The sequence below is a fragment of the Ovis aries genome, chromosome 11 (assembly GCF_016772045.2).
Source record: "Ovis aries strain OAR_USU_Benz2616 breed Rambouillet chromosome 11, ARS-UI_Ramb_v3.0, whole genome shotgun sequence".
NCBI classification, from domain to species: domain Eukaryota; kingdom Metazoa; phylum Chordata; class Mammalia; order Artiodactyla; family Bovidae; genus Ovis; species Ovis aries.
The window spans coordinates 46622392-46648676 of NC_056064.1; the positions used below are offsets into that span (position 1 = coordinate 46622392).

The 26285-nt window shown below is 47.8% G+C and overlaps 1 protein-coding gene, 1 long non-coding RNA gene and 1 pseudogene across 14 annotated transcripts in view; 2 read left to right on the forward strand and 1 right to left on the reverse strand.

The window, feature by feature from the left end:
• The first annotated feature begins 2304 nt into the window (after positions 1-2304).
• Positions 2305-5067, forward strand: LOC105612793 (serine/threonine-protein phosphatase 2A 55 kDa regulatory subunit B beta isoform-like; annotated as a pseudogene).
• Positions 5068-19539: 14472 nt separating this feature from the next.
• Positions 19540-21205, reverse strand: LOC105612788 (uncharacterized). Its single transcript, XR_006061249.1, has 2 exons — positions 20213-21205; positions 19540-19819 (listed from the first exon to the last, which is right to left on the reverse strand). It is a non-coding gene; the product is annotated as an uncharacterized LOC105612788 (long non-coding RNA).
• TLK2 (tousled like kinase 2) overlaps positions 20460-26285 on the forward strand; it is a 123450-nt gene continuing 117624 nt past the window's right edge. For 2 of the 13 annotated variants that reach the window (XM_060395755.1, XM_060395760.1), the window contains exons 1-2: positions 20460-20720; positions 23761-23846. In XM_060395755.1, the coding sequence (XP_060251738.1) occupies positions 23766-23846 (81 nt within the window). In that variant the 5' untranslated portion in view covers positions 20460-20720; positions 23761-23765. Of the gene's footprint in view, positions 20721-21454; positions 21939-22013; positions 22261-23757; positions 23847-26285 lie in introns of those variants that run through there. The other 11 variants (XM_060395756.1, XM_060395757.1, XM_015098856.3 and 8 more) reach the window with 6 other exon arrangements.

A 26285-nucleotide genomic window follows, 5' to 3' on the forward strand; every position in this document is an offset into this window, starting at 1 on the left:
CTTTTTCAGTCTTATGGCCACTGCTGAGTTTTCCAAATTTGCTGGCATATTGAGTGCAGCACTTTCACAGCATCATCTTTCAGGATTTGAAATACAAATCTATTTGAAATGGCAAATAGATGGGGAAACAGTGGAAACAGTGGCTGACTTTATTTTTCTGGGCTCCAAAATCACTGCAGATGGTGATTGCAGCAATGAAATTAAAAGACGCTTACTCCTTGGAAGGAAAGTAATGACCAACCTCAGTTCAGTTCAGTTCAGTTCAGTCGTGTCCAACTCTGCGACCCCAATCACAGCACGCTAGGGCTCCCTGTCCATCACCAACTTCTGGAGTCCACTCAAACTCATGTCCATCGAGTCGGTGATGCCATCCACCCATCTTATCCTCTGTTGTCACCTTCTCCTCCTGCCCCCAATCCCTCCCAGCATCAGGGTCTGTTCCAATGACTCAACTCTTCGCATGAGGTAGCCAAAATATTGGAGTTTCAGCTTCAGCATCATTCCTTCCAGTGAACACCCAGGACTGATCTCCTTTAGAATGAACTGGTTGGATCTCCTTGCAGTCCAAGGTACTCTCAAGAGTTTTCTCCAACACCACAGTTCAAAAGCATCAATTCTTTGGTGCTCAGCTTTCTTCACAGTCCAACTCTCACATCCATACATGACCACTGGAAAACCCATAGCCTTGAATAAACGGACCTTTGTTGGCAAGGTAATATCTCTGCTTTTCAATGTGCTATCTACGTTGGTCATAAGTTTCCTTCCAATGAGTAAGCGTCTTTTAATTTCATGGCTGCAGTTACCATCTGCGGTGATTTTGGAGCCCAGAAAAATAAAGTTAGCCACTGTTTCCACTGTTTCCCCATCTATTTGCCATGAAGTGATGGGACCAGATGCCATGATCTTAGATTTCTGAATGTTGAGCTTTAAGCCAACCTTTTCACTCTCCTCTTTCACTTTCATCAAGCGGCTTTTTAGTTCCTCTTCACTTTCTGCATGAGGGTGGTGTCATCTGCATATCTGAGGATATTGACATTTCTAGACAGCATATTAAAAAGCAGAGACATTACTTTGTCAACAAAGGTCCATCTAGTCAAAGCTTTGGTTTTTCTAGTGGTCATGTATGGATGTGAGAGTTGGACTGTGAAGAAAGCTGAGCGCTGAAGAATTGATGCTTTTAAACTGTGGTGCTGGAGAAGACTCTTGAGGGTCCCTTGGACTGCAAGGAGTTCCAATCAGTCCATCCTAAAGGAGATCAGTCCTGGGTGTTCATTGGAAGGATTAATGTTGAAGCTGAAACTCCAATACTTTGGCCACCTGATGCAAAGAGCTGAGTCACTTGAAAAGACCCTGATGCTGGGAAAGATTGAGGGCAGGAGGAGAAAGGGACGACAGAGGATGAGATGGTTGAATGGCGTCACCAATTCAATGGGCATGGGTTTGGGTGTACTCCAGGAGTTGGCAATGGACAGGGAGGCCTGGCGTGCTGCAGTTCACGGGGTCACAAAGAGTCGAACACAACTGAGCGGCTGAACTGAAATGAACTGAAGGTTTGTCATAGCTTTTCTTCCAAGGAGCAATATTTTCATTGCTGCAGTCACCATCTGCAGTGATTTGGGGGCTCAAGAAAATAAAATCTGTCACTCTTTCCATTGTTTCTCCATCTTTTTGTCATGAAGTGATAGGACCAGATGCCATGATCTTAGTTTTTTGAGTGTCGAGTTTTAAACCAGCTTTTTCACTCTCCTCTTTCACTTTCATCAAGAGGTGCTTTAGTTCCTCTTCACTTTTTACCATAGAGGTGGTGTCATCTGCATATCTGAGGTTATTGATATTTCTCCTGGCAATCTTGATTCCAGCTTGTGCTTCATCCAGCCTGGCATTTCTCATGGTGTACTCTGCATATAAGTTAAATAAACACCTTGCACAGAGGTGAGGGGAATGCTGTTATTGAATGAGGAAGAAGAACTGTTTGAGACCTCTGTTTGGATGTGTTAAGTTGGTGTGTTGATGGCATGTCACAGGGGAGATGCTGGGAAGAAAGTAGAGTACCTGGAGCTGGGGCTCAGGTAGTAAAGAATCTTCCTGCAATGCAAGAGACCTGGTTTTGATCCCTGGGTTGGGACGATTCCCTGAAGAAGAAAATGGCAACCCACTCCAGTGTTCTTGCCTGGGAAATCCCATGGATAGAGAAACCTGGTGGGCTACAGTCCATGGGGTCACAAAGAGTCAGACCCAACTGAGCTACTAACATACATACATGGGGCTGGATTCGGGGGATGTCAGAGCTTCAGTGCTGGAAGTATGGGTGGCATCAGCATGCAGCGGGTATTAAAGCCACCTGTCTAGGTGAGACCACCTGGGAACTGAAGAGGAAGGGCCCAGAACAAAGGCCTGGGTTCCCCCAACATTCATAGGACTGGTGGAAGGGAAGGATCAAGGAAGGAAGGGGCAAACTGAATGTGTGGTGAGGCAGAAGTCCAGCAGAGACTGCCATGAGTGACCCCTGGCCAAGGCCAGAGAAGGTCTTTTAGGTTTGGTGAAGAAGTCACCCTGACTGGACAGTCTGAGTGGAGTGGTAGAAATGGAAGTTAAATTTGGGCAGGCCTCTTCCTTGCCTGAAATCTGGATTAAAAAGTAGCTATGGAGGACCTTCTGGAGAAGGCATGACAACCCACTCCAGTACTCTTGCCTGGAAAATCTCATGGACAGAGGAGCCTGGTGGGCTGCTGTCTATGGGCTCGCACAGAGTCGGACACGACTGAAGCAACTTAGCAGCAGCAGCAGCATGGAGGACCTTTGGGGGTCAAATGAAGAAATATGAAATGGACTTTATATTAGATTATTGTACCAGTATTCTATTTCTTGGGTGTGATAATGGTCTGCAGTTATGATACAGGAGGGAAGAGGGCAGGGCATAACCTTTAAAAGAATGACATTAACCATTGAGGATACAACAAAAACTAGTTAGAACTGATCAGGCCCAAGATGGTGGGAGATTTGCCTTTCAGTGGACCTTGAGCCTTGTTACACCCTCACTGTGATATGTTGTTGTTCAATCTCTCATTCGTGTCCAACCCTTTGCGACCCCATGGACTGCAGCACGCCAGGCTTCCCCGTCCTTCACCGTCTCTCGGAGCTTGCTCAAACTCACGTCTATTGAGTCAGTGATGTCATCCAAAAATCATCTCGTCCTCTGTTGTCCCCATATGTTAGCATCCACATGGCACACTCAGACTTCCTGGGTGGTCCAGTGGTTAGGACTCTTCACTTTCAGTGCCATGGCCAGGGTTGAATCACTGGTCTGGGAACTAAGATCTTGCAAGCCAAGCAGCATGACAAAAAAAAAAAAAAACAAAAAACCATATTTTGGGTTACTCTTGCCTTTTGAGGTGGATGGCATTCTGTCTGTGGAAGGTGTATCTCTGAATATCCTCCTCTTACCTATGACTTTGCCTCTTGCTAAATTACTTTTGCACTAAGACATTAAGAACCTAAGCTTCATGAAATCCTGAGACCAGATGTGCACTCTCAGTTAAAAGACAGTGGGTTCAAGTCCCAGTCAGTTTTGGCTGGGTTGGAGTCCCATCTGAGTTGTGCAGTTTCCGTTATGTAATAGAGGTCTGATTCTTAGGAGATACACGCGTTAGTGTTTATTGGAATATTTAGGGTTGAAGGAGCAAAACGCCTGAAACTTTCAAGTGGTTCAACAATAACAACAAATTATACATGTGTATTGGAGAAGGAGATGGAAACCCACTCCAGTGTTCTTGCCTAGAGAATTCCATGGACAGAGAAGCCTGGCAGGCTACAGTCCATGGGGTCACAAAGAGTCAGACATGACTGAGTGACTAACACATATATGTATATACATGTATTGTGTATAATATATATAAATTGCTTGCATGTTATATATGGCTTCCCAGGTAGCTCTAGTGGTAGAGAACTCACCTGCCAATGCAGGAGACATAAGAGACTCAGGTTCAATCCCTGGGTTGGGAAGATTCCCCTGGAGAAAGGCATGGCAACCCACTTGTTATTCTTGCCTGAAGAATCCCATGCACAGAGGAGCCTGGCGGGCTACTGTCCACAGGGTCATAAAGAGTCAGACATGACTGAAGTGACTTAGCATGCACACCCACATGTTATATATAGGTATGTGTATAGGTATATTATTTATTAGAAAGAGATAGCATATGTGGCAGAATGATAATTGGAAAATCTAGGTAAGGGGTAGTGCAGTAGTTTTTCAACTTTTCTGTAGGTTTAAACTTTTACTTAAAATTAGTGAGCTGGCAGGGCTGTGCTCCAACCCCGTTGGTTGTTTGACCTGAGGCCTCCAGCGCTGGTGCCTGTAGGCTGTGGGGTGGGGCCAGGTCTTGGTGCCTCCAGGAGAGCTCATGCAGGTCAGTGTTCCCAGTACCTTTGCCATCAGTCTCCTTGTGCCCACAATGAGCCCCGGTTGCCCCCCTACACACACCCACAACCCCTGCCCCCCACTCAGGAGACCCTCCATGACCTGAAGGTTTTGAATAGCTGGATGATCCAAGTAGCAGGTCATTTTCTCTCAAATAATCTCTTTGATTTTGGATATGAAGTTCAGCCACAGTGGGAGTCTCATGACCAGACACTATCTGACCATCAGAATTTGGGATCTCAACAAGGAAAACCACCCCATTGAGACTTACTTGGTTCACAACTATCTCTGCAGTGATCTGTGCTCCGCCTTGGAAAATGACTGCATTTTTGAGTTGAGTGTGTGTGTAATGGGTCAGACAGTCTCATCATGACAGCTACTACAACAACAACTTGAGAATATTTGAGTGAAACACCAACCGTGATGTTACGCTTAAGGCCTCAAGGGAAAACAGCAAACCCCTAGCTATCCTAAAAAAAAGCCTGGGAGGCAAGCAGAGAAAAGACATCAGTGTCAACTTTAGCAAAAAGTTCCTGGACTTTAGCAAAAAAAGATCTTGCTTTACAGCTCAGCATCCTTCAGAAAATATTGTAGCAGTGACAAGTAACCTGTATGTATTCCAGTTATTACTTAATACTCTCACATACTGAGTACTAGTTAAACATGTTCTTAATAAATGTTTCTTTGGATGTTCATTTGATGGATCAGCCTTATCTTCCCTCTGCTGGAAACAATTGGGAAAGAATTTAGTGGAGTTCAACTTTTCCAAATCCCCAGCTCTAAGAAACTTAAACCCAACAGGTTCTGGGACATTTCTGTTTAGAACTGACAACTGCCAGCTAACAGGAATTATTCCATAGCTGACTTGAACTTCTGATGCTTTTATTGTCCCATTTTCTCTGGTGGATCCAGTATTTTGTTTCTAGGTGCCTCCAGAGTTAAAAATGAGACCATAGTGTTTAAAGAGAAAAAAAATGTTTTTTTGAATTAAGCAATTCCATTTGATTGGAAAATTTCAACAAAAAATAAATACCCATTTACTCTTAAAAAATTAATAAATAAATAAAAAGAGTGACCAGCAGGTGAAGAGGAAGTGGAAACAGCCAAGTTGTCAAGGAGAGTTGTCCTGGTAACAGTACCTGTAGAGGATAGTGAGATCAAGAGAGGACTTTATACCAAAATATTTAAAATGAGAGCCAGCATAATTGCTGACAGAAATGCTCCAGTGGAAAGGGAGAAATTGACGATATAAGAAGTGGGTGGAAGGTTTGGCGAAATCCTTGGAAAGGCAAATGGGTGGCCCCAAGCCCGGAGGGGACACTGTGCTGAGGAGCTGTTGCCGGGCCCTGGGGTCAGCGGCGGAGGGCATCCTTTCCTGCAGGAAATAAGGTCTGAGGCTCTCAGCTGACAAGAATTAGGAGGGGCAAGTAGTTGTTTCAAGAAGATTGGGGCACAGAGCGAAGAAAAAATGGACACATTTGTTGTTTTGTGCTTCAGATCTGAAGGGAGATTATTTGCCAGCTTAGCGCAGGGGCTAGCAGAGGAGAGAGGCTCAGTCCGCACATCTCTGCTACTCAGTGCTTCTGTCTGTAACATGAGAGGAACTGAACCAGGGGCTCTCAAAGGATGCTGCAAACTCCTGTTCATGCAGGGCCCCTTATGACCCCTGATGGGCTGCTTTTACTGAGTAGCACGTGTTTGGCTGGTTTAAGGATTCAAGATGGGTAGTAAAAATTGGACACTTGCCTAAGAGGTTTCTAATTGAGGGTAAAAGCCAAGAGGTAAGAGAGACACTTGAAGACTACTTAAGGCTTGAGGGCACCCCAGGGGAAAAAGGGGGTGGCCCAGAGGTCGCTGGGGCTCTGAGATGCCTTGACAACGTGTGGGTAAACACAGTACGAGGTCCCTTGGAGAGTAAATTCTGCTGTCTCCAGGCTCTCATGGAAGCTGGCATCGCACAGCGTGAAATGAAACAGCACATTAATGTGATTAACACTGAATAAACCTCCGTGTGTGGGCAAATATAGCATGAAGTGGGTTTAGGAATTTTAAAATACCTATTATTAAAGACAGCCTGCAGGGCTGCAGTGGCATCCGATGACAAGCCAGAGGCTGCTACCAGCATCTAACGTTCCCACAGTCCTTTCCTTCGGCAAAGTGCCTTTGCAGGCGTCTGTGCCAGGCACTTCCCTGATCCCCCCAGGGGGCTATCACCACCACTCCTTTTATAGATGAAGAAACTAAACACACAGTCAGCAGTAGGTCTCTCAGACCGTGGAAAGCAGAGACCATGGAGACCATCATCAGCTCCCCATGGCTGGCAGCGCGTCGGGAGGGGAAGGAGCCTCCAGCCTAAGAGCCTGCCCAGCAAGCTGTGTGCTCTGTGCTGGGACGTGCACGTCTGGCTGGCGGCTGAGCATCAGGCCCTGCAAGCCTTGTGCAGATGGTCTCACTTAGTCCTGATGACAACCCTTGGCAGTGGGTATTATTAACCCCAAGAGGAAACTGAGGGCAGACAGGTTAAATAACTTGCCAAAGGTCACCCGGCAGAATTAGGGTTCAAGTTCAGATTTGGCTGAACCAAAGTGAATGCTCCTGACTGCCAAGCTGGATGCTTCTTCCAGGAGGGCACAGGTGGGCTTTGGGAATTCTCAAGGCCCCTGTGCTGCAGAGTGGTTAGCACAGAGCTGAACTCAGGTAATAGGACAGCACCAATGTCAGTGACTATTGACTGAGGGGCTGACCATCTGAACGGTTGTACAAGTAGAGATGTGAATTACTGTCTTGTGGGGTCTTCCTCTTCCAATTGACGATTTCCCCAAAGCTTATGAATGCTTAATCTAATCAAGGCAAAAGGCATCAGAGAATGGCAAAGCCTTTCCTTTATTAACTGTCAAGTCCAATCTGTAGGCTGTTTACGTGCCAAGGTCAGAGATCACACTTCAGCTGCTCGCCTTTCATTCATCTCGCAAAGCCAGGAACATAAAGTTTATTGACGCAAAACTGATTGGCAGGCAGGGGTAACGAGGTGGCTGGGACAGGGAATATCGGAAGGAGTCCTAAGCCACTTGGGTCAGTCCTGCTTCCCAGCAGTGCTAACTCCACAGGCACCAGGTAACTGGCCGTAGCTCAGCGCTTTCCACACCACAGTCTAGATGAGCAGCACACGCCTGGACCATGGGCAGAGTTCACAGAGCCAGGCAAAGTGGGGAGGGAAGGAGTCCTTTCTGCCTGTTGGTTTGGAAAGGAGATAGTGAAGCACAGAAGGTTAGGTATGGAAGGTCTTGAAACCACACACATCCAAGGAATTCCTGTGTCAGCCTCCACTGGAGAGGCCTGGGAATTGGGAAGAGGGAGGCATTGTTACACCTGCAGCTTTTGGCCAGCCCTGGACTAAGTGGCCCCCTGTCTCTGGCGAGTTCCTGCGGGGGCCTCCTCTGTGCACATCAGCAAGGGGAGGTGGGGAAGCACACACGAGTCCGTGCCTGACCCTCTACTTGCGGTGTCCTCAGGAGAAAAACCAGGAGGGAGGCACTCAGTTCCAAAAGAGGGCACTAGACAGGGATTGTTGCAGCAGGGATAGTTGCTCATGCCACTCAAGATGGGTAGGGGTCTCAAATATTATTTCTTCTTTTAAAAATATATTTATTTGCTTATTTATTTAGCTGTGTGGGGTCTTAGCTGTGGCATGTAGAATCTTTCGTTACGATGTGTCCACTTCTCTTTGGTTGATGCCCCTGGTTCAGTAGTTGCAGTGAGGGCTTAGTTGCCCCGAGGCATGTTAGTTCACTGACCAGAGATCAAGCCTTCATCCCCTGCACTCTTAACCGCTGGATCCTGGAGTGAAAGTGAAAGTGAACTTGCTCAGTCGTGTCCGACCCTTTGTGACCCCGTGGACTGTAGCCCACCAGACTCCAGTGGGATTTTCCAGGCAGGAATACTGGAGTGGGTTGCCATTTCCTTCTCCAGGGGATCTTCTCAACCCAGGGATCGAACCCGAGTCTCCCGCATTGCAGGAAGACTCTTTACTGTCTGAGCCACCAGGGAAGTCGGATCATGGACGGAGTCCCTCAAATATTACTCATTTTTATCAGGACCAAACTGAATTTTGCATCATCTGAGAAAAAGCCCTGACTACAGGTCATTTTAAAAGATTTCTTAATCTCTGCAATTCAGTAATAGTGGTTTTCCACAGCAGTCAGCTGTCTGGGTTTAACCCCTCAACACTCACACATCACAAAGCAAAAAAATAACAAAATTAAACAAACCAAATCCCCAGGCCTCAGTTTATTTCCAGTCCAGGTTCAAGGTCTAATCTGAGCAGTGAATGCCTCCTCTCCTGGTCTGTTTCTGGACAGGCAAGGGGGCAAAGTCCCTCTTCCTCTTCTCCATGAGAGGGCCAGGCCTGGGTTGTACAAAGCTCCAGAGGGAAGTGCCCCCCGACGAGCAGGGCTGGGCCAGGGCTCCGGTGGCCAGGACCTCCCTCGAGTTCTGTCAGTGACTGATGAGCATTGCTACCGCCGGGCACTGGGACAGGAAGATGATTAACACAGGATCCTAGAGACCCACACACAAACCACTAACCATAGTAAAAACCAATAAATGCTCTCTTTGTAGCAGGAATAAAATGTTTCAAGTGCACAGAGAAAGAAGGGAGAGGGAAAAGCTTTGGTGGTTCTCAAAGTGGTTCCCAGACCAGCAACCTCAGCGTCACCCAGTTGTTAGAAATGCAAACATAAGCCCTAGCCCAGACCCAGAGAGTCAGAAATGCTAGAGGTAGGGTCCAGCAAGGTGTGTTGCAAGGTACCTGCTAGGTGATCCTGGTGTGAGCTGCAATTGGAGAGTCATGCAGGGGCTGGCAAACTGCCTATTTTTGCAGATAAAGTTTAACTGGAACGTGGCCACAGTCTTCATTCTGGGTCATCAGTGACCGTCTTCCCGCCGCGCTGGCAGGGTGAGACTCTAGACAGAGACAACAAGGACCGCGAAGCCTCAGGGCCTCTGGCAGCCACACTTCAGTCAGCTCAGTGCTGGGACTCAGCTCTAGTCTGAGGACTTCCTGAAAACACTAAACAGTCTATTTTAAGTGTGAGGAGTATATATTACTCACCACAGTTAGAAAGGTAGGTTAAAAAATCAAATGAGGGAGAGAAGAAATCATAATTCTAGGGAAGCCGCCTGTTAGATTCCCTGTCCCACTCAGGATGTGCTGGATGCTTCAGGAAGCCTAACTGCCCCTCTAGGATGGGCACCATTTCCCCCTCCCTTAAAAAGTGTATGTGTTTGTTCTTCACTATGCTGAGTCTTCGTTGCAGAGTGGACTTTTCACTAGCTGCGGTGCGTGGGCTTTTCATTGCAGTGGCTTCTCTTGCTGCAGAGCACGAGCTCTAGGGCACGCAGGCTTCAGTTGTTGCGGCGTGGGCTCAGTAGTTGTGGCGCCTGGGCTCTAGAGCAAAGGCTCAGTAGTTGTGGTACACAGGCTCAGTTGCTCCGCAGCACGTGGAATCTTCCCGATCTGAGGTCAAACCCATGTCTAAGGCATTGGCAGTGGATTCTTTACCACTGAGCCACCTGGGAGGTCCCATCATATCCCCTTTAATAGATGAGAAAGGGGAGCTGGGAAGGTGAAGTAAACAGCTGAAACTCACGGAGCCCAGGGGAGGAGAGCTTGCACTGGCCCCTGGATCAGCTTAGCTCCCAGGTCAGGCTCCCTGCCTCACACCTACCACCTCTCTTTTCCCGATTATAAGATGGAAACTCCCTCAGTGGGCAATGTGGGCCCCTCACAGGAACATGTCAACGTAACAGGCACAACGTTCATACTTTTTCCAGTGGAGGAGGTGAGTCACCAGGGGCTGGAGAGCTAGACCCAGGGCTACTTCCTGGGGGTTCCAATCCTGTGGGGAGCACAGCGAGGGGAGGGCAGGAGCTGTAGAGTCCTCAAGGGCCCAGGACCAGCTCTCACCTGTTCTAGCCGAACAGGGCAGGTGAGACCGTGCAAGTGCTGAATAAGTGCCAGGTGGGATGCAGCCTCTGGGCGGTGTGATCACCGAAGGCCTTCCAGCGCTGCCTCTGCCCCGCAGACCAACCCGCAGGTCCTTCTGTCCAGCTCCTGGGTTGTCAGAATGGGGGTGTGTATAAAGGGTGCCCCGGGGAAGGGCTTGGTAACTGAGGTGAGTCTTGTATCTGTGAGAGGAGAAAAGAACCTATCGGGGTATTTCCTGCTCTGATACAGGAGTGGAGCAGATCAGTTGGTTGGTGAGATGCCAAGATTGGGGAACCTGTTACGATGTGATGTCCTCACTGGTGACTGAAAGAGCAAAAGTAAAATCTTGCCCTGCTAGCACTGAAGAAATGCAGGAGTGAAAACACCACCGTCTGGGTGGCTCAGACAGTGGCCAAGCAAGTCTGTCCCCTGCCCTGCACAGTATCTATTTTGGTTTCCAAATATTTTGTTAGAAGAGGAAAGCAAAAAACATTCTTGACAAACAAGAGAGCTTGGTATGTCAGGCAAAGGTGATGAAGGCAAGAATTTTGAGAAGACTAGTGGCCAACTGCTTTCTCTAATCAAATCAGTGCAGTTCAGTTATCTTAAACAAGCATCATCAGAGTGTCTTCTGCATGCCAGGCACTGCACTAATCTTTCTCTTTTAAAGTAGCATTTTTTCATATCTTTTCTCTATTATGCATTGCATTAAGATCAGAGCTATTTACTTATTCTTTTTCTTTTTTGGAGGGCCTCAATGAGCCACTGGTGGGATCTTATTTACCTGATCAGGGATCAAACCTGGGCCCTCAGCAGTGAAAGTGCGGTGTCCTAACCACTGTACCACCAGGGAATTCCCCACACTCATCTCTCTGAACCTCAGTCACCTCATCCCATCCTCACATCAATTCTGAGGGGCAGGTCATGTGAGCAGCCCCATTTTATGGGGTGAGAGGGGCTCAGGCAGGACACTCGGCTGGCCCTCACTGGCACGCATGGAGCACCGAGCTTTGAGCCCAGGGCTTGTGGCTCTGCATCTTGTACTCTTTTGACAGCATCACATTTACTCTGCAAGTAAAAACTAAATCTGGACAGAGCACAGGCAGACCGGGGAAAGACAGTACCCAGAGACGTGGATGGCTTCACGCTGAGACAGTGTTTATTCAGGCACTGGTTCCTGGAGCTGGTGGAACCACACTCCCACTGATCCACTGGTACGGGCTACTGGGCCACTGTGTAAATAGGCATTGTCGCAACAGGCCATGTGCCGGGCCAGCTCTACCAAAACCCTGTTCCTTTGTTGCCTAAACTATTGTTTCAGGGGAGAGTTGCCTCAAAAGAATAATTTCATTTTACATTTACAAATGACACTTTTTCTTGAAATTTCGGGACTTTAGAGTGTTAACTGACTTGATCCTTAGAGCAACCCTGGGAGGAGAACAGGTGTTAGTTCCCAGTTTGATAGAGGAGGAAGTTGAAGTAATTTTCCAAAAGTCTTAAAGCTAATGAATACTAAAGTAGAGTTTTTAAATGTGAGGCCTCACCAGGATACCTGTGAAACCAGAGAACACCACTTGGGAGACTCCATGATGATGGACGACATCAACTACCAACGTACCTATGAAGCCGATGCTGCTGCTGCGTCGCTTCAGTCATGTCCAACTCTGTGCAGCCACATAGGTGGCAGCCCACCAGGCTCCGCCGTCCCTAGGATTCTCCAGGCAAGAACACTGGAGTGGGTTGCCATTGCCTTCTCCATACGAAGCTGCAGGGTTGGCTAAAAATGGGTGATCCAAATTTCTAAGGAAATGTAAGCCTAAATGTAAATTGTAAGCCTATATATAAACTGTGGTTGCAGGAGAGGTGAGTCCAAGAGAAAGAAGTCAAGAAAGCAGGGTTTTGATGTAATTTCACAAGAGGGGACAGACCTAGCATCGTGCCCTTTTAGAAGACACACTATTTCAAGGAATTGAGAACAGCAGCTGTCTTCCGCTGGCATCCAGTGCTGTGTATTGTTCTCAGCGTTTTGATCACTTTCTTTGGGAACTGGATTAACTCTGGGGCTGGGGGACCTGAAGACCTGAGAACCAGATTCTGGGTGATGATGAGTTTGATAAGAGTCTTGCCTAAGTGACTAACCAACTGCCCAAGTCTACACTTCCAGAGTAGGCGGAAACTAACAGCCAGGTAGGAAAGCTGTGGAATACAATGAATACGGGTAAGAAGCAGGGAACCAGAACAAGGTGACAGGAATTTAAGTGTTAGCTGAAGCAAACTCAAGGAGCAGGTGGAACCTGGAATTGGACAGGAGGGGCAGAATTGGGCGCCCTGGGCCAGCCATTCGCTGCAGAGCAGGGGGCAGAGGGCACAGGTCCTGGAGGCAGACCAGCTTTCAGAGAATTCGCGCACCTCCTCTCCACTTCCTCCTCCTCGTCCTCTGTATGGTGGGGCTCCCTCAAAGTGGGAAGGATTAAAAGTGATCATGAACACGCTCTCATTCCAGTGCCTTCCCCATAAATGCTCAATAAGTGCTTTTTGCTATAATCCCTGCCCTTTGGGATCAAGCATTAAACACAAGCTCAAGACACTGAATCTCACTGCAGCATAAAAGCGCCTGTTTTACTGAAACCTTGGTGAGATTGTGGCCTATGTGCGTGCCGGCTCAGCAGCAGGCATCTTCTCACCCTGTCGCAAAAGGCCCGTAAGGCCCAGAGAGATGCTGCAGCTCTGCCTGACAAGTGGTCCTGCTGCCAACATGCCAGTTCTGGCCCGGGGCCATTTTCGCTCACTGTTCTCTCTGCCTGGAAGGCTCTTCCCCTAGACAGTGACAAGGTTTGCACTTCATTCCATTTAGGCCCCTGCTCAGACGTAAGGTGATCAGAGAATAGCTGTCCCTGACCTACCTCCCTCTGTGACGTGGCATCTCTGCCACCACTAGGGTCCAGCCCTTGGTCCTCGTCCCTGCTCCCTATTTCTCCTGGCACTCCATGCCTCTGACGTACAATTTTGCATTATTGTCCATTTCTCTCAGTGGCATGCACCTAAGGGTGAGGATTTAGTTTTGGGCTCTTTAAAAATGTTTTTTTTCCTTCCAGTTTTATTGAGATATAGTTGACATATAGCACTATAGGCTTAAGATATACGGCATGATGACTTAGGTACATCACTGAAGTGACCGTCACAGTAAGTTTAATGAACAGCCATCATCTCATATAGACAGAAAATTAAAGAAATAGAAAAAAAAGTTGTTTTCCTTGTGATGAGATAGTCTTTCTTTTCAAACTGTCCTTCTCACTTCTTTCTACTGAAAAACCTAGCCTGGAGGTTTTTCTCACTCTATCATGGAAAGGCAGTTACTGGCCAGCTTCATATCACTATCACACAGACGCAGAAGATAACACAGTCCATGCAGTGTAACGTGGCCACACCTGCTAGGTGTCTGGTGGAAAGTGTACCAGGTGGACGGAGGGAAAGGGCAAAGGCCTTGAGGTGGGAGCAGGCTGGTGAGGCTGGAATGGAAGTGCGGGGGAGAAGGGTGTAAGAGAGGATGATTCCAGAGTTTTTGAAGTAATGAAAGAATGGAATTGACATTTGCTAATCTGAGTTAAATGGGCTTCCCTGGGAGCTCAGTGGTAAAGAACCCACCTGCAGTGTAGGAGACGTGGATCTGATCTCTGAGTCAGGAAGATCCCCTGGAGAAGGAAATGGCAACCCACTCCAGTATTCCTGCCTGGGAAATCCCATGGGCAGAGGAGCCTGGCAATGGCAACCCACTCCAGTATTCCTGCCTGGGAATCCCATGGGCAGAGGAGCCTGGCAATGGCAACCCACTCCAGTATTCCTGCCTGGGAATCCCATGGGCAGAGGAGCCTGGCAGGCTACATATTCTATGGCATCACAAAGAGCTGGACACGACTTGTCGACTGAACAATAGCATGAGTCAGGTAGGGAAAGAGGCAGGTTTTGCCTGTAAGTTTTATGATGATTTCAGGTTGGAAGCACCTGGCAGGGATCCAGCAGTAACCCAGGTGCTTTATATATATTATCTCCATGGCACAGATAAGGAAATCGAGGCTCCAAAAGTCAGGTGTCCTTGGGTCTCAGAAGACCTTTTACATACTTCTCACGTATGCAGAAGTGTTGAGATTTTAATCCAAGCTGCTTTTCCAAGGGTTTGTCACTGAAGAAGGAGCTGAGAGAGGATTTGCCTGAAGGTGGAAAAGTCAATACTGTTTTGGATAAGGTAAGCTCAGACTCCCTTTCCAAAGACTGGAACACCAGGACACAGAGGTTCCTTCTGTAGCTGGACTGGTAAGCTTAGGGCCAATAAGAGGAAGCACCACATCACAAGAGTATTCGGCCGCAATCCCTTTGGTCTCAGCCGGGTGGATAGCAAATCCATTTCCATGTCTATTCGGCTGTCACATGATGCCAAAACAATGGAATAAAATGTGGACGATTCGATTGGGGTTATTATCCTGGGTTACACTCCAGTTTTTTTCATATTTTAAAAGATTGCTCACTGTACATACAAAGTCTTCACATAAGGCATTTACTACTAATATAACTGACATGCCTTTGAGAGCCTTGACCTCCCTAGTGTGGTCCGCAGACCAGCAGCAGCAGTGTCACCTGAGGGCTAATAGGAAAGCAGACTCTTAGGTCTTGTCCCAGACACACAGAGCAAGATGCCCGAGGGATTCGTGAAGTGAAAGTGTTAGTCACTCAGTCGTGTTCAACTCTTTGCGACCCAGTGCACTGTAGCCCACCAGGCTCCTCTGTCCCTGGAAGTCTCCAGGCAAGAATACTGGAGTGGGTAGCCATTCCCTTCTCCAGGGAATCTTCCTAAACCAGGGATTAGACCCGGGTCTCCTGCATTGCGGGCAGATTCTTTACCGCCTGAGCCATCAGGGAAGCCCAGAGGGATACATCTGCTCCATGAGAAGCCCTGGCCTAGAGCAGGAGTTGACAAACTTTTTCTGTAAAGGACCAGATAGTAAATGTTTTAGGCTTTGCCTGCCTGTTACTACTACTCAGTTCTGCCATTTGTAGTGCAAATTCAGCCAGGGACAGTATGTAAAGAAATTAGTGTGGCTGCGGGTGTTTTTCCTTCCAATTTTACTTCTTTACCATTTTTAAGGTCTTAATTGAATTTGTTACAATATTGCTTCTGTTTTATGGTTTAGTTTTCTGGTGGGATCTTAGTTCTCCGACCAGCTATTGAACCTGTACCCCCTGCACTGGAAAGCAAAGTCCTAACTACTGGACTGCCAGGGAAGTCCCAGTGTGGCTGTATTCTAAGTGAAACTTTATTTATGGACACCAAATTAGATTTTACATCATTTTCAAGTCGTGAAATACTAGTCTTCTTTTGATTTTCTTTCAACCATTAAAAAGAAATGGACAAAGGTCCATATAGTCAAAGTGATGGTTTTTCCAGTAGTCCTGTTCAAACATGAGACTTGGACCATAAAGAAGGCTAAGTGTTGAAGAATTGATGCTTTTGAACTGTGGTCCTGGAGAAGACTGAGAGTCCCTTGGACTACAAGGAAATCAAACCAGTCAATCCTAGAGGAAATTAGCCCTGAATATTCATTGGAAGGACTGATGCTGAAGCTGAAGCTCCAGTACTTTGGCCACCTGATGCAAAGAGCCAACTCACTGGACTGGAAAAGACCCTGATGCTGGGAAAGACAGAGGAGAAGAGGGTGACAGAGGATGAGATGGTTGGATGGCATCACCATCACCAACTCAGTGGACATGAGTTTGAGCAAACTCTGGGAGACAGTGAAGGACAAGGAAGCCTGGTGTGCTGCAGACTTAGCCACTGAACAACAGTTAAAAAAGAAAACTCACCCTCCACTCCACCAAAAAAGCAAAAACAAAAACAAACCCCCACTTCATTCTTGTCATTGAGAGGCTGTACAAAAACCGCACACATCTTCTGATGCGCCTTTCTGGGCTGACTATGCCCAAGTCTCCTGCCACTAGCTGAGTGATCCCTCTCTTTCTTCTCTGTGGGCTCAAGGCTGAGGTCCCCTTTCCCTCCCAACCTGTGTCAGCATGTCTGAAGGTTGCTTACTTAAGCCTAGTACAAAAGGTCAATGGAAGGAAAATTGATAAAATATTCTGCTAGTGTCCACAGAGGCAGGGTGTTTGCTGTTGTTTCCTATCTTGAGGTTTTCTGAGAAAAACCAAAATGGAGGATTCAGTAGCTCAGCGGAGGGGGCTTGTTACACTTAAGGGGCTTGTTACACTTAAGTGGGCATTTATTCTTGTTGCAGTTGCTAGGAAGGAGGAACACACAATGCAGGGAAGACAAGTATTAAAAAGTAACATTTGGGGAGGGAGTTGAAGGAGGAAATTAGAGAAGGGAGGTGCTCTCTAGGAGAGTAAGAACATTGTTCCAGCATCACTGGGCTGTGGGGAAGACAGCATGACTTGATAAATAAACTGTGTCAAGGAGACTTGCCCAGGAAGAGCCTCTGAAGCAAGTCGGGCAGGAGAAGGGTATGAAAACCAGAGACGGGGCGAGGCTGGCACAAAGTCCCGTGAAGGCTGAGACGGGAGGCGCGAGTCTCTCTCCTCCGTGGATCACTTGCCTGGCCGCCAGACGCTGTTCTGTTTTGTTAGAACTGGGGAGTCTGGAGGAGAGAGCACTGACCAAGTGTCTACTGCATGTCAGGCGCAATTAGAAGGCATTTCCTATCACTATTTCAACTCTAGTTTTAAAAATATTTTCCTTTTTATTTGGCTGCACTGGGTCTCAGTTGAGGCGTGTGAACTCTTAGCTGTGGCATGTGGGATCTAGTTCCCTGACCAGGGATCGAACCTGGGCCCCCTGCATCGATAGTACAGAGTCTCAGCCACTGGACCACCAGGCTAGTCCCACTATTTCAACTTTCATTAGAGCCACCCATGGGGTTAGGTGTGCAGGCCACAGTTTTCAGATGAAGAAGCTGAGAGGTGAAGAAATGGGGTTTGAACCTAGTTCTGTGCGACCACCACTACCCTGACGTTCTACATGGCCCTGCCCTCCAGAATTTCTGGTGGGAATACCGCCTTCACAAAATCCCTTGTTCTTCACACCATTAGAAACCCTCAAGGGTAGGGGAAGAAGAACATAAACAGACAAGGTGACTTTTATATTTTTGTCTACTGGGCCCTCCCCTCCCCCCATCAAATGTAGTGCTTTCTTTACAGACATTTTTCCTGTTAGCAAGTCCTTTTTCTGTCATGAAGAAAACAGCCCCATGAGCGATTCAGCACATTGGCAGCCTGGTTCCTGAAGCTGAACCGTGTGCTGCCAAAACAGTCTAACGACGAACGTAGACGTCCTTGGTAGAAACATGAGGTTTGAGGACCATGTATTCGGGGATTATTCTGTCAGGCATACACATCATCTCATTTTGTCCTCCAACAGCCCTGTGAGGTGTTATGTTCTTTTTTTTTTTTTTTTAACTTTCTTTCTCTTCTATGGAGTTGATTCAATTAGAACCAAATAGTTGTACTTTTCAATAATTGTGTGCAGGCTCAGCTGTGTCCAGCTCTACATGCACTATGATCTATCAGGCTCTCCTGGCCATGGAATTTTCTAGGGGAGAATACTGGAGTTTCCATTTCCTCCTCCAGGGCTTGTGCAGTTTTAACACCATTTGATGGGTAAAGAAACTGAGGCTTAGAGAAGTTAAATATCTTGCCTAAGGCAACACAGCTGGTAAGAGGCAGGGCCAAGATGAAAACCAGGGCCCTGGACCAAGAGTTTGTCCTCTTAGCCAACATCTTGCAGGCTCCTTTTAGAAAAGGTGCACGTGAGGGTCCCCTACTTGGTGAAACATGCCATAGTCTTTTCACTGAAGATGGTGGATATTATAAAGCATTTAAGAAGATTGTGGACATTCATTAGTTGTGGTATAGGTAAAAGGGCAAAGAAGGGCTAAACTAGGTTTCTCCAGTGTCTTTCTCAAAGTATCTCCCATCAGTATCAGAAACCACCAACCAACCAAAAAAAATACCAGGGTGGTGGTTCAAAAAATCAAATTAGAAACCAGTGGATACCCCAGTCCCTCTCCTGGAGATGGTCTTGTGTGTATCATACACTTTAGGTTCTAAGAAGTGCTGAAATAAAGGATTCCACTTAACTTTAACCTAGAGTCCTGAGGACCAATGTACATCCACTCCCTTTAAAGCATTTAACCTGTTGAAACCTGCAGAACACAGCTTAGGGAACGCCAGCTCCCTTGTCCCTTCTGTGTCTATGAACATGGACCTGGAGGACTTGTTATATGCTACCCTGAAGGCAGGATCAATGGGAACATCTAGATGAATCCCTGTTTGAGCCTTCTGATAGCAATTGGGCTTTTGCATGGGGACACCATTTGCCAGCCTTTGAGAAGCTGAGTTTCATAAAGTTGCTCTGTGAGCCAACACACTTTAAACAAGTGGGTTCATGAACTCAAGGTTAAATTATATCGTGAGAACCATTGGACAACAACAAAATCATCCATCTATTATTTCTTTTTTCTGATTGTTAGTATTTGATATTTTCACTTATATGCTTATGTGTGTTAGTTGTTCAGTTGTGTCCAACTCTTTGTGACCCCAGGGACTGTAGCCCGCCAGGCTCCTCTGTCCATGGAATTTTCCAGGCAAGGATACTGGAGTGGGTTGCATTTCCTTCTTTGGGGGATCTTCCCGACCCAGGGATCGAACCCGGGTCTCCTGCATTGCAGGCAGATGTTTTACCATCTGAGCTACTAGGGAAGCCTAGTAGTTTATATGCTTATAAACAGAAGCATATAAGAGGGTATCAGAGGATGAGATGGCTGGATGGCATCACTGATGCAATGGACATGAATGTGGGCAAACTTAATGGAGATGGTGAGTGACAGAGAGGTTTGGCATGCTATAGTCCACGGGGTCGCAAAGAGTTGGACAGGACTGGGTGACTGAACAACAAACAGAAGTACACCATTTTTGTGGTAAGCAAATTCATGAAATTCCTATGAGCAATTCCTCTCGGGATGAGTGTTAGATATGGGGTGGGCTATGAACAGACCTATGATAGTGTCAGTGTTCTGACATGCAGGGAAAAACACACTAGGCAAAGTGAAACAAAATCTTGTCTTTTCCTGAATTTCAATGACTAGTTTCAGTTTTATTTTTTTCATAGTTACCTCAAAAAATGGAATCATAGCCCTTTAGACCTGGAAAGGACTCTGGGAATCCTCTGGCCCAAACTCCTTCATAGATGAGGTTGGCGACACTTGAAAGGTTAGGTAACGGGCCCAAGCAGTTTGTCTGTGGAGGAGCTGGCCAGAGCTCAGCTCCAGCTCTGTCCAGTGTTCTTTCTCTTAAACTCTTCTCTTCTGAGATGTTCCAGTGTCATTTTAAGCACTTACTTTTTCGATCATTCACTGTAAGGACAGAACTTGTCTCAGGTGGTTTTCTCTTTTGAGTTGTAGAGGAACATACTCTTGGCTCTCCTGCCCCCTTGATAGTCCTTACCTTGCCCTTTTTCCTACCCTCTGCCTGGAACTTGCTCTCCCCCTCCCTTTCAAACACTGTTATCTATCGAAATATGTGTGCAAGGCCCAACCTGGCTGGGATTTGAAACAAGGTGACTCTTGGCTGAATGGATTTTTTTCTACAGTGCTTGAATGTGCCCAAGGATTTGGAAGGCTGAACAACTAACAATAAGTAAACTGCCATCCTTTACCCTTTCAGCAGGTCTGTGTTCCATGAATACAGGAAGAATTAAGAGTAAGGAAGCAAGAAAGGCAGAAACATCATCTGAAATACTTGCCTACCCCCTGGAAAAGTTCAAGGCTCTTGCTCATTTTATGAATTTTCCCCAAGCCACTCGTTGTCATACATCTTCATACATCTGATCAAGGAAGCATCAGAGGAAAATAAAAAGTTGGGTATCTGCGTAGAAGTCAGCGTCCTGGCTCAGATGTCGGTGGAGAATGTGATTTTTCCTCTGGTGCTGGGCGATCAGAATGGGAGCCTTCTGTGCAGGAAGCCGCCTAGCTGAAAGAGCTATTGCATCCTGGTCTATTTCCCATTCCTCGGTAGAGAGGGGCAGGCCTGTTTTCCCCATTCTAGCACTTATTCTTAGAGCCCCCTAAGTACCCAGGAGAGCCTTGTTTTTAATCAAAGGTTGAAATGGAACCTCCCCCAGGGCGCACCGATAGAGTCCCTTTGGGGCAGCGCCCCCCCACCTCCCGCCTTCCGAAGGGCAACACTGTGGTGGGGGTGGGGGCTCAGCCTTGATCCCAGAGCACCACTTGACCCTAAAGACGCCCTGCCAACCAGGTACGTGGAGGTGAACCTCTGTCCGCTTTCCACGGCGCAAACGTGGATTTGGGGAGCGGGACGGTGAGTTTGGAGCGTGGCGGGGCGTGGGAGCTAGCCAACACGGGGGGACACAGCCAACTCACTAACTGGGAGTCTCCGGGGAAGTTCGGGCGGGGTTCGTCGGCTCACGGCTTTCTTCCTCTAAAATCCATCCTGGGCAGAGCAACCTCACTTCTCACCCAAACTCGTGGAGATCAGGGATTAGGCGGGCGCAGGGTTCGGCGAGGCGGATCCGGGAAGCGCCCGGCCCAGGCAGCGAGGCCCCTCCACCGTTGGTCCGCGACCCAGGGCGCCGGCCCAACCGCTCGGCTGGGGCCGGTCCCGCGGGGCGGGGGCCGATTTTACGAAGACGGCTGCGGGGTCTCCGGGACTCCGGCCCAGCCGGGTCAGACCTCCCCTCGCGTCGCTGTGCGTCCGTCGGCGCCGCCCGTCAGCCCGCCCTCAGCCGCCCGGCGAGGCGGCGGCCTCCTTCGCCTGCGCGGGGTCCCCTGGTTAACCCCTGCCCGGCAGGCCGGCCGCTGATTGGAGGAGGCGGGGCGCCGGGGCAGCGGGGACCCCCCCACCTTCCTCGTCCCCTCCCCCTCCTCCCCCACTGTCGGCACTTCCCCCACCCCCCCAGGACCCCCCCTGCCTCCCAACCGTGCAAATCTCGCGAGGAAACACGCGGTTTCACTAGTGTGTTTACACCGATCACTACTAATCCGGACCGAACCGATCCGGATTAAGGGGCCGGAGGCGGGTCCTGGGCTCCAGCGGTTCCGACCCCCCCGCCTTCCGCGCCGCACCCGAGTGGCCCCTAGCCGAGCGGGCCCCCACCTCCCGGCCGGGCCTGGGCCCTTCTGCGCCTCCCTTGGCCTTTGTCCGGCGCCAGGAGACCGGTCCCGCGCCCCCCGCGGCCGCCCGGGCCCGGGCCCGCGTCAGGCGCCTGGCTCTGTACGCGAGCCCGGGGATCTGCGGCCTCCGAGGCCCCCCTCCCCCGCCCGCCCTCTCGTGGAGCCCAGCGCCGGCGGCGGCTGCCCGGGCGGGGGGTTGCGGCGCTCAGGAGAGGCCCCGGCTCCGCCCCGGGCCTGCCCAGGGGGAGAGCAGAGCGGTCCGCAGCCGGGTCGGGTCGGGGCCCCTCCCGGGAGGAGCGTGGAGCGGCGGCGGCGGCAGCGGCGGCGGCAGCGGCGGCGGCAGGTGAGAGGCTGAGCCCCGGGCGGGGGAGGGCGCCGGGCCTGAGGTATTAACCGTCCGGGCGACCCTCTCGGCTGAGGAGGCTGCGGCCCGGGCCCACCCGGGGGCCGGCGCCGGGCCGCAGCTCCCCGGCGCTGAAGCGGGAGGGGCTTCCCGAGGGCTGCGGGTCGCCGAGGGGCCGGGTCGAAGATGGGAGAGGCCCAGGCGGCCCCGGCCTGGGAGTGGGGCTTGCGGCCGGCGGGGAGATGGGGGCACCCGGGCAGCTGGAGGCCCCGGCAGCCTCCCGGGCGCCCCCGAGAGCTGGCCCGCCCTCCCTCCGTGACAGGTGGGCCTGGAGTTGGGGAAAGTTTGGAGCCGGCGGGAGACGAGGGGCGCCGGGACCAGGCCCCATCGGTCCTGCTTTCCGGCTGTGGGCTACAGGGAGGATCCCAGTCCAAGGCCCCGCTGGAATGAGACTGAGTGGATCTTTCCTTAACATGAGTTGACATTAAATGGAATAACCGCTGGGGCGTCATTTTCCGGGCCAGGCCTGGGGATGGAGGTTTAGGAAACGTGCCGAGAGACCCTGGGGCTTGAAGAGAGGCTGCAACTTCTGCCATTCCGGCCTCGATTAGGGCAGGGCGAGACTCGACGAAGGCCACTTAGGGAAACACTGTCTCAGTCTCTTTTTTTTTTCTTTTTCTCTTTTCTTTTCTGAGATACCTTTCTGCCCTTCTGAGAATTTCCTAATTCCCTCTCTAACCTGCACTTGTCTGTGTGGGTGAAACTTTAATTTGCCACCCTTTCATTCCTCTTTGCCCCAGGCTCTCAATCCAGGAAGGGAAATGAAACTGGAGGCTTTGTAGGGGTTGTTACTGAAAATTGTGGAGTTGTTAGATTGCAGAGGGGCATGTTTAATTCATGTTTTCAGTGAACTTTTAAATCATGCCAATCATTCCAGTAGCTATTTAGTAATATGTTCAAAGGGGTTGTAGGTAATGGTATATGTACCTTTTCTACTTTTAATATTTGGGCGGTTTCCAATGCGTTCTGCAAGAGATGATTTCTTGCAAACGATGGAGGTGTTTGCTGAGAGTAGCCTGTGCATTAATTGGTCGTGGAAGGAGTTTAAAAATGGTGTCCTCTTGCCCCTCCCTGCTTGGAAGGAGTGCTAAAAGCAGATGTCTAGAGCAACCTACTGCTCCAGGGAGTGGCAGAGAAAGATTTTGTAAAGGGGTGGTTATGGAGCCATACTAATTTCCTGAGTGGATGCAGGTTGATGGTTTTACCATGGGTTCTCTATTAAAATGAAGTAATTAATTCCTTTTTTCATGCTCCTCAGAGAAAGGAGGCGTAATACAATAGCGTTATTTTAAGTTATTAGTAGCTTCTGATTCATGCTGTATTATTTTGAAGTTATTATTAATGATTCATATTTTTAGTTTAAGAACTAGTTCCTGTGTGTTTGGGAAGGAAATATCCTTAAGTACTTACCTAAATTCAAAGGTTGATAGAAGAAATTTTCTTTTTTTGTAAGCTGGGCTTTGCTCAGCTTTTACAGAGATTATATGAAAGTTTTGAGGGTTTTTTTTGCTGTTAAAGTCAAATCAGAACTAGTTAAGAATAAGTGACCCTCAGAAGAAGACTTTTGAGCCACTTTGTAACTTTAAGTGTATTACTATTTGATATAGTGCCTTGTGGTTTATTACTTGTATGCTATATTTATTTGAGGTTTACCTGTATATGAATATTCTGCAAAATAGTTACTGTGCATTTTGTTGTATCCAAGAACTGGTTCTTCATGTTTTAGCTTTTCGGGTCTCACAACCTACTTTTTCTTTTTCAGTAGAAATGATGGAAGAATTGCATAGCTTGGACCCCCGACGGCAGGAATTATTAGAGGCCAGGTTTACTGGAGTTGGTGTTAGTAAGGTGAGTAAAATGATGATAATGAACACTGCTCATAGCCAACTTGAAACACACTTAAAAACAAAGAGCAAACTGGATGGATCATGCAGATGCATCGAAGGGGAGGAGATCTGGCTCACAGTTCCAGTGAACTTTTAAATCCTATCAGTTGTTCCACTCAAATATTTAACAGTAGTCTTGAAGGTACTCTGTATGGAAATATTAACTTCTTTTTACCCTCTAATGTGGAAGAGATTTCCCGTGGGTCTATTGCAAGGATACTAACAGGATGTGTCTCGATTCTATGCCACATTTTGTCAAAACTCCTCAGTCACTCAGACAAAAACTGCTAATGAATAAGTATTGGCATAGCTTCTTTACGCTGGGCTTTTTGTATGGTTACGTGTAGAGTTTTGAAAAACATGCCCCTGCTCTGTCACCTCCCCAGATCTGCAGTTCAGCAGATTCCTCATGATTGTACCCCAGACTCCTTTTCCTTTCCTCCTGTTTTCCCTTCTTGTTCACTGCTTTTGTTCCAGGAGCATAAGATCAGGCCCCGTTCACGGGCAGTGTTACGGCTTCCTGTGCATCTTTACAAAACTGCTGCCTCACCCCGCTGCTCTGATAGGAGGGCTTTAGAACAAAGTATAAAACCTATTTATGATTTTAGTACAATATGTAAGATATATTTGTGATGTTTTATTTAAAATCTTCACCAATCCAAGATGTTGTTTACTTGGACCTGAGACTAGAGAATTTTTGATCTTTGACTCCTTCCTGTACTTTCCAAGAAATATTATTTCTCATGGCACCTTGGATCTTAGTCTCATGCTTAGTTTCATGTTCTTAGAGGAAAAGGTGTTTGTCAGAGTTCAGTTAGAAAAACTGCTTTGATGAATGTCATAATTTTGGTGGGCTGGAATAACTTGATAGTCTTTGTTCATTCAATAGATATTGAATACCTGCTGCGTACTAGGCATTGTGCAGGATGTTAGGGATGACACCTCAGTACAGTACTTCCAAGCCCTTACTGTTGAGGGGAGCGTGGTATAGAGTATAACTGGGATGGGAGCTGTATTAGACCTGTGGTGAGCTCTAGTAGGAACACAGGATTTGTTACACATTTTGTAATTCTTGGTTTCTTCGCCTCTTTAATTAAGTAACTGACTTTGGTGGCACTTTAGAGCAGCTGTGCTCCTGACTGTTGTTATATGTTAGTTACATGTCTGAATTCTACATGTCTAAATTCTCTGATCTAGGTGAAGTAGCTTCAACTGTACTTGAGTAGTATATTTGAGTGTTAAAGTGATCTCTGATTCAGTTGATTGCCTAATAATGACTTTTGCTGGTAATTCAGTAAAAGTCTTGTATCCAAATCTGTCTATTCAAATGCTCACCCACTGTGTAAGAGTAAGTTTGTATTTAAATTGTATACGGTTTAAACTAATTGAGCTTTGTTAGAATGCTTTTCTTTCCTTCTGGTTTTAGGTTCCTGGTAGCTGTATCCAAGTATACTTTCCATGGGGTAGAGCATAAGTTATGGGAATGAGTAACATTGTGAATTCTGCTGCCCAGGCCCAGCTAAAATCATGTAACTGAGGTGCAAAAAACTTAATCTGTTTAATAGGAGTTCTGCTTTAATATATAGAAAGAAGTTCATTTTTATCGAGATGTTTTTGTATCATTAATTGTGTTATTTTGAAGTTTCCAGTCACGATAAGTATATTGATTACAATAAATCTGTTATTCTTGGACCACTAGGAGTGTTTTTACCCATAGCAAAGAAACTTGGCAGGGGCGTGGCTGGAAAGCAAGTAATTATCCTGTAGTTTTGTGTAGTTAGGAAAAGAAAAGAGAAAATCTCCATTTTGTAGGACTTCTTATGCATGCAAGCCATTGTTTCTCTCAGACTGCTTATTTGAAATAGGATCGAGGAGGGGGCCATGGTACTGGGAAAAAAGGTGCTTTTGGATAGACGCTTCCTTCAAGCCTGAAACTCCTCATTATGGGTCATCATTTCTCAGTGAGGATGTCGCTGTGTTGATGACAGCTTTCAGTTTTGCAGAGATCATGAGTGCTTTCAGCCCTTGGAAGTGGGAGAGCAGAGTGGCTTTCCTGTGACAGTGCCATCTAGTGGGGCTGGTGCAGCCGCATGGCTGTCTCTTGAGTTTCTCCTAACTATTCATAACATTTTCAGTACTGTTTGATGTCCATAGAAGGAAGAAAGTTGGTGCCACTGTGGATTCTTTCCTAGTGGACAGGATGTTTTAAGTAGCTGCAGTCTTTGAACTTCCTGGTGACTGTCCATCTTCTGTCATGTTGCCTTGAGTGTTTTGCACCTGCAAATCAGATACACAAAACTTAGGCGAAAGAAAATGGCCATGCCGCCACGTTTATTGCTTGCAGTATTTAAGTTACTCTTTGCTTATATTTAGGTTGTTTGCAAATTAAAATTTTTCTTTC